Source organism: Bombyx mori, chromosome 7 (genome assembly GCF_030269925.1).
Source record: "Bombyx mori chromosome 7, ASM3026992v2".
NCBI classification, from domain to species: domain Eukaryota; kingdom Metazoa; phylum Arthropoda; class Insecta; order Lepidoptera; family Bombycidae; genus Bombyx; species Bombyx mori.
The window spans coordinates 6,865,734-6,873,517 of record NC_085113.1 but is presented as its reverse complement, the minus strand read 5'-3'; the positions used below and the strand labels follow the sequence as shown (position 1 = coordinate 6,873,517).

The 7,784-nt window shown below is 40.6% G+C and overlaps 1 protein-coding gene across 1 annotated transcript; it reads right to left on the bottom strand.

The window, feature by feature from the left end:
• Positions 1 to 248: 248 nt before the first annotated feature.
• Positions 249 to 7,728, bottom strand: LOC105841663 (F-box/WD repeat-containing protein 4). The gene is made up of 8 exons (XM_038012171.2): positions 6,931 to 7,728; positions 6,708 to 6,780; positions 5,412 to 5,644; positions 5,101 to 5,309; positions 4,787 to 4,910; positions 4,390 to 4,531; positions 3,486 to 3,623; positions 249 to 472 (listed from the first exon to the last, which is right to left on the bottom strand). The coding sequence occupies exons 1-8, from the start codon at positions 7,113 to 7,115 to the stop codon at positions 311 to 313; spliced, it is 1,266 nt and encodes a 421-aa protein (XP_037868099.1). The 5' UTR covers positions 7,116 to 7,728; the 3' UTR covers positions 249 to 310.
• Between the last annotated feature and the right edge of the window lie 56 nt (positions 7,729 to 7,784).

Below are 7,784 nucleotides of genomic sequence, written 5' to 3'. Positions count from 1 at the left end.
AGCTCACTGAGTTTCTCGCCGGATCTTCTCAGTGAGTCGCGTTTCCGATCCGGTGGTAGATTCTGCGAAGCAATACTCTTGCTAGGACCAGTGTTAGCACACTTCGGTTTGAGCCTCAGCTCACCTACACGTCAAGGAGAAGCTGAAATAGCCTCTCAAGGCACAGGTAGGAAAAAAAGAAGGGTAATGATTTTATTTTAACAATTTTCCTTGATGATAAGATAAACGCACAATAAGTACGTACCATATCTGATCAATATAATTTATTTGATACATAATAGTTGCTCATATGTATATTTTTTTTTAAAGTTTACATCGAGTGAAAAACATGCGAATAGTCACGTTGCCGTATTGCTTTTCCATTGATGTTAAAATTCAGCACAGTCAATCCACGATCGGCGGCAGCAATTAATTTTGTAGAATCGAAGTCAAGACTATAAACAGGAGATGGTCGTCGTTGGGTGAAATACATCTGAAATTATTTTATACAATCTTGCTTGAAATTAGGTTTATTAATTAAATTATTATTAATCAACATTGTACATAAATGACTACTTTTTACAAAAAAAAAAAAAAAAACATTAAGAGCAGTGGGCCCTGCTCCTAACACTTAAAAACATTTTCCCACACAGTGTGCTTAGTGCGAGTGTTTTAACGTTCGCGATGCGTAAAAGTTAGCTCATATTTGTATGACATGGGATCGTTTGCCTACGTTTGCCGCTAGGGACGCTGTTCCTACTGTATACAAAATTGGGTTAACTTTTACGCTATCGAAAACGTTAAAAAACTCGCACTAAGCACACAGGACAAAAAGCGAGCACGCTTCTTTTTGAATATCGCTAAATGTATAAATACTGTAAGAAATCAACGGATAATCTATTTGGTTGGGTGCATGATACTACAGTATCCACACATCGGCTCCAAATGCGGCTTTGTAACCGATTTTAGTTTCGATTTTGTACAAGTTTTTCCCCCTAGCTTTTTTTTATTGCTTAGATGGGTGGACGAGCGCACAGCCCACCTGGTGTTAAGTGGTTACTGGAGCCCATAGACATCCACAACGTAAATGCGCCACCCACCTTGAGATATAGGTTCTAAGATCTCAAGTATAGTTACAATGGCTGCCCCACCCTTCAAACCGAAACGCATTACTGCTTCACGGCAGAAATAGACAGGGTGATGGTACCCACCCGCGCGGACTCACAAGATGTCCTATCACCAGTAGATACGCAAATTAGAATTTGCGGGTTTCATTTTTATTACACGATGTTATTCCTTCACCGTGGAAATCAATCGTGAACATTTGTTGAGTACGTATTTCATTAGAAAAATTGGTACCCGTCTGAGATTCTAACACCGGTGCATCGCTCAACACGAATGCACCGGACGCCTACTGTCTACCTGTACTAGTAACCTTGAAGAGTTATACTAGATTCACCGAGCGAGGTGCAAGAGTTCGTTTACTTTTTTACAATAATATTATTATTCCTTTAAGAGGTAGCACGAAGGTGATAAAATATTAACAAAAATATAATAATATAAACCATATGGACGCGCAATGTATTACGAATAAACACAAAAAATATTGTTACAAGATAATTTTCTATTAAGTGTCAAATTTCTGTTAGAGATATCTGTGTATCCATATATTATTCTTATAACGATCTCTCATGCAGACCAGGGTCTTTGGATCTAGGATTTTTGGGGTGTAAACGAGCGGTAATGCGAGCATAAGTATGTCACTAAGTATGCCATTCATTACCTACTGTCTTGAGTTAATCTTATACAGGCTTGGAGCTTCCGTGCTCACTTCGAAAGATTGGGTCCCCGACTGATGGCAGCCGCCGGCTCGCTGAGTCGGCTGTTGCCGAACGTCGGGGGTCCCGACATGGTGGTGCGCCGCCTCTACACGGGGGTGGTGCGGTCAATGGCACTGTACGGGGCGCCCGTATGGTGCCACGCCCTGACCCGTGACAACGTCGCAGCGTTGCGACGTCCGCAGCGCGCGATTGCGGTCAGGGCGGTTCGTGGGTACCGCACCGTCTCGTTCGAGGCGGCGTGCGTGCTCGCCGGGACGCCTCCCTGGGACCTGGAAGCGGAGGCGCTTGCTGCGGATTACGCGTGACGATGTGATCTCCGCTCCAGGGGGGAGCCGCGTCCCGGCGCGGCGGAAGTTCGAGCGCGGAAGCTTCAATCTCGGCGTGCCGTGCTCGAGGCGTGGTCTCGCCGCCTGGCGGACCCCGCCTACGGGCGACGGACCGTCGAGGCGATCCGCCCGGTCCTCTTGGACTGGGTGAATCGCGACCGAGGACGTCTCACCTTCCGAGCGACGCAGGTGCTCACGGGACACGGCTGTTTCGGTCGCTACCTGCACCTCGTCGCCCGGAGGGAGCCGACGCCGAAGTGCCACCATTGCAGTGGCTGCAACGAGGACACGGCGGAGCACACGCTCGCGTGCTGCCCCGCTTTCGCGGAGCAGCGCCGCGTCCTCGCTGCAAAAATAGGACCGGACTTGTCGCTTCCGACCGTCGTGGCTGCGATGCTCGGCAGCGATGAGTCCTGGCAGGCGATGCTCGACTTCTGCGAGTCCACCATCTCGCAGAAGGAGGCGGCGGAACGGGAGAGGGAGAACTCTTCCTCCCTCTCGGCGCCGTGCCGCCGTCGTTGAGCCGGGGGTCGGAGGAGGGTGTTTGTCTAGCTCCGGCCCCTATGAGGAGGCAGTCTCCTCCCGGTGATGGTCACGGGGCGACCTAAGGGGGCTGAGACTGCGCCGCACGCTACCGTCACTCTAGCGCGCTGGCACCAGGAGGACGGGACGACGCGTCGGCGGCTGCGGACTGCGATGCGGTCCGCATTTTCGTCGTCGCTGTCGTCGCCGAACATACTGTGGAAGAGCAACCCGGTCGGCGGTGTATCGCGTTCCGACCCGGCAGGCTGGTTCTGGCCCAGCGGGGTATCCCGGAACACCAGCGGCATCGCCCGGGCGGCCTGAAGGGCCGCCGTACCGCGGAGACTGACGTCGTTGGTCGTCGATTATCGCCTCGACGACCCGTCGGTCGGGCGTCCTCGGGGTGGCGCCGCGTGTCTGGTTGTAGTGTTGACCGCGGGAACCCCCCTACTCTGACCGGGTTTTGACCCCGGACGGAGATCGGACGCCGGGTGTAAGAGTGCAGGGGAGTCGTTTAGTGGGTGGGCCCTAAATTCCTTGGGCCCGCGGTCTGCTCTCAACACCTGCAGATCGTTGAGTCTCACATACCCCGCGCGCCCCCTAGGCGCGGGGACCTCGTAGGAGGTTCGGCCCTAGGCCCGGAGAAAAAAAAAAAAAAATCTTTTACAGGCCATTCAGAGTAACCGTGTGTTCTGTTAATTATTACGATAAAACTAGAGCATGGAGATCAATAAATACGGTATATATGGCAGGGTTTCAATCAACAAATCTTTAAATTGGTTATGATATTAAAAATCTGAACAAGTCTTAAACATACCTGTACATGACTAGAACGATTTCTTGCGTCGAAGAGTACGCAGCGCGAATACTCTGATGACCCAACCAATATTGCATTGTTGTGGTCAGTTTTTACACAGTACAATCGAGATAGAAAAGGATCTTTGGCGTCATAGACCTGTAACATGTAACAAAGTGGTCTGTATTTGTTTACCGTATGTGATGTTATTAATGCACCAACTGCTTTTTAATTAAGAAGGCTGACAAAATATCATTAGTTTTTTTTTTTAAATCATCAGTTTTGTTTAAACATATTTTATGGCAACTATTATGGATATTGACTAACTACTGCAATTAAATAATCGTCTGAAAGAAATCGTTTTTAGTGTGAAGTCGGCGGTTTTTATGCGTACTATTGTATGGATTCTGATTATATTTTCATTGTATAATAAGAAGGTCTTAGAAGGGTGAGCTAGGTATTCTAATACATATGAGATTGAAACATCTTAAGTTAGGCAGTGGCGTTTAAAGCTCTGTCAGCTCAATCATAAAGTACATGCCACGAAGGTGCATTGACAATGGCAGAAGGTGCCATTGTCAATGCACCTTCGTGGCATGTACTACATCTACTTAATAGGATACAAAAAGAAATCGATATAGGTAAACTCCAAGGAATTAGTTATAAAATGATACAGTCGTAAGGTTTTATAGATGGATTTTTTTAAGATCGAGTGATCCAAAGCCTTTTTGGTACCTGTTGGAGTACAGTAGTTACATGCGACAGTGAAAATTTTATATTCAGGATAGCTTGGTTACCAGTGAAAAAATGGAATTAAATATCTATTATTTGAAATGGTTGAGATTAAGATACAGGTCAATTAAGATATGTTTTGTAACTTATTGATAAACGAAAGGCAATAAGGAAGATAAATATTATAACTCACAATTTTTTGGATTCTTGTGTCTATCTGATTTAGCATTCCTGAATGTGTCACATATATAATAGTGTTTTCATTACGCCACTGAATATCTCGCACTACTTGCCTTACATTCACAGTTCTTTCAGCTGTCATCAATATAGTGGCCCTACAAAGCAGTCAGTGCATTCTTTAGATCGCTGGTGTTCTGCATACATTGTTTACATTTTATTCATAACAAAATTGTTTTCTTTTGTTTTCGCGAGACATTGGTATCATTAAAACTACTTATACTGTTCAATCTGGTGGCACTGTGGTCATCATGACAACAAAAACGGATGTATTTCAAACGAAACGAAAGCAGTTTCATATATAAAACCATTATTTCATCAAGTTAGTTGTTTTAATATTGAAATCAACCTACGTATTAACGTCAAGCAAAATGGGCCAACTGTTTCCATCAAGACCAACAGCAAGCATATCCTTTGTGTTAGAGACAGCTAGAGATTTAACTGCATTACCATTGGGTATAGCTATATCTATTTCACCTGGAAAATTAATTGAGAATGTTTAAAATCTAACTAAATTGAATCAAACCATTTCCAATAAATTCATGTCTAAGTCGCTAGCATTTACAAATTATATGTAAGCAGCTGAATTAATTACTTGTTATTGAAAATATTTATTGTGATGAGTTAAACTGACATAGATAAAAGTGTATAATTTTATTATACTTACTTTGAAATAAGCAACGTTCATTTGACTGCCAAAGTACAACACTAGGACTTTTCCCAGATGCAGTCACTATGAAGTAACCATCTACACTTTCTATAATTTCTACAGCTGATACTTCTACTTGACCTTCCTCATGACAGTCTTTAATATGCTGGATTAATCGAGGCCTTTTTTTCATTTTTTTCACTTTATATATTGACAAGCTACCATCTCTGAAAAATTTCATTTTTTTTATAAGTCTCATACCCTTGGTAAATATGTTGTTAGAGGAATCACAATTTTAGAAAATTCTACATTTTTATTAATTTTCTCACCTATTTCCGCAGGCTATCATATTGTCACTAACAACAAATCGAGATATATCATTGGTCCTCACATCACTTCTCTTCACTGTGGGAACGTTAATTTTCCAGTTTGCTCTACTGTTTGGGAATCCTTTTTGGTCCGAAGCATGGCAGAAAAGTTCTGAGCCAAGCGAGAAGATCAAGAATTCTGAATTGTGGTATTTCAGCCATGGCATGTAGTTTGATGAGGTTTGTAAAATTACCTGAAAATAATTTGTTTGAAATTATTAATAATCGGCAGTGGAACCCAGGAAATCATGTATGGGCTAACAACAAGACACCAATTAAGTAGCCTCACATTTAAATTGAAACTGCAATGATGACAGTGAAGTCCCAAAGTTCCTGTAATTACTAAACATCAGAAGGCTTTGATATTACATAGCAAAAATATTTCTAAAATTTAAAAACTTTAATAATATTCACTTTCTAACTCCCTCTTGTTGTTGTTGTAGCAGAAATATTCTTCATTTTTCTATAGTCTCACAGTCAAACAGTTATCCAGTCCAATTATGAGCATGTGTTTCAAGCCTGCACTGATTGCTACTAAGGTATTGTTTATTTTTCCACAAATAAAGCCAGGTAGGTAAGGTAAAAAAACTGTTATTTATAATAGCATCAAAGGTTTCTCATAATGGGCTATAGCAATTAGCATCATCATGATCCTTACTTGTCTCTTAATCAAGTGTCACAAGAATGCTTACACTACTCTTTACTTTTAGACTTATTCACATTTACTGTGACTATGTTTATATCATTGTAGTAGTTGCAGTAGCTTTTATATAGTGATTCTTTTGAACAGAACAGTATATGATAGAAGAGTATGGAAGGAGAAAACATGTTCTGCCGAACCCAGGTGACTGGGAGAAGGGCAGGAGAATGATGAATTATGATGATAATGTGAACACTGATAATTGACTGTTTTTTTTTTTTGCTTAGATTGGTGGACGAGCTCACTGCCCCCTGATTTTAAGTTGTTAGCAGAGCCTATAGAAATAAACCACGTCAATGCTGCCACACATCTTGAGACATGAGTTCTAAGTCTTAGTTTTTACAGTAAAATGCCTGCCCCACCCCTCAAATCAAAATGCATTACTGCATCAGAGAAGAAACAGGCATAGAGCAGTTCCTATCTGAGCAGGCATGACACCTTAGCACCAGATCAACAGGCAAAAGTGTCTATTTTGATACTTAAATTTGATTTTATTATTTGATAAAATATGAAAAACAATGCATTGGTTAAGAACTGCTTAAATTAAATTTTTTTACCTTTCTCTTATAAATGCCATTCCACCAGTTCTTTGAAATACGACATTTGTTGTACCATGTACTTGTGTCATTTCTGTTGAATAAAAGGTAATTTCGGTTTTCATTTCATTTCATTAATTTCATTTTCATTAATTATTGTTCAAGTGGCAATAAATATATTTTTAAGTCTAGACCATGTGATAATACTGATGTGCTAATTTATGTGTAGTTTAAAATATTTTACCTTTCAGAGTTATTATGCAAAATTAATCTATCTTCACAAATCGCTCTCCATACTCCATTATCGTTAACTATTAAATTCTTGAAAGTTTTACATGTTAATATCACATTTCTGATATCTCCTAGTTTTAAATTTCTTAAGATATTAGCTAAAATATGTATAGGCAACTGCAAAATATTGATCGACATTGGAATTTCTAGATGTAACACAAATCCACAAATTATTCGATCCTTCCATCTAATTTAATTCTATTACTTCTATTTTTACAGCATAGCCATATGATATTGGTATTCCGCTGTTTTAGTAAATATATGTGGGTATGTTTGAATATTTTTTAACAACATTGACGAAACCTTTTAAGCACTGTCATTTTAGTACTAACTATTGTATTGTATCAATGAATAGGTACATAGTTTTCATACTATACATACTATAAAATATTTGTCAAGGGAATAAATATATTTTTTACAGATAATAAGTTAGTTATAAATGGCAATATAAGATCCTTTTTGACTTTCTTCAGTGGTCTTGACGGAGTCAGAACACACAGAACGTATTTGTTAATCACTATGTTATTGCCATAGTGGTGGCCGCCTTATCTTTGAATGAATTGTCATTTAGAAATCACTAGGTAGGTAGGTCCGGACATAGTTTAAAAGTTTTTTTTAATAGAGAATATTATTTGATTGATTTTATTTTATAAGTCCATTTTGCACATAATTTTTGATACATAGCGTGCTTTTTTTATTATTTATCTATTGGATAGGCAAACGTAGTCCATACTGCCAACTCTTTTGTAAATAGAGGTCGAAGCATTTTAACAACTCTATGGGTCGAAGCCATAATTTATCTACCTA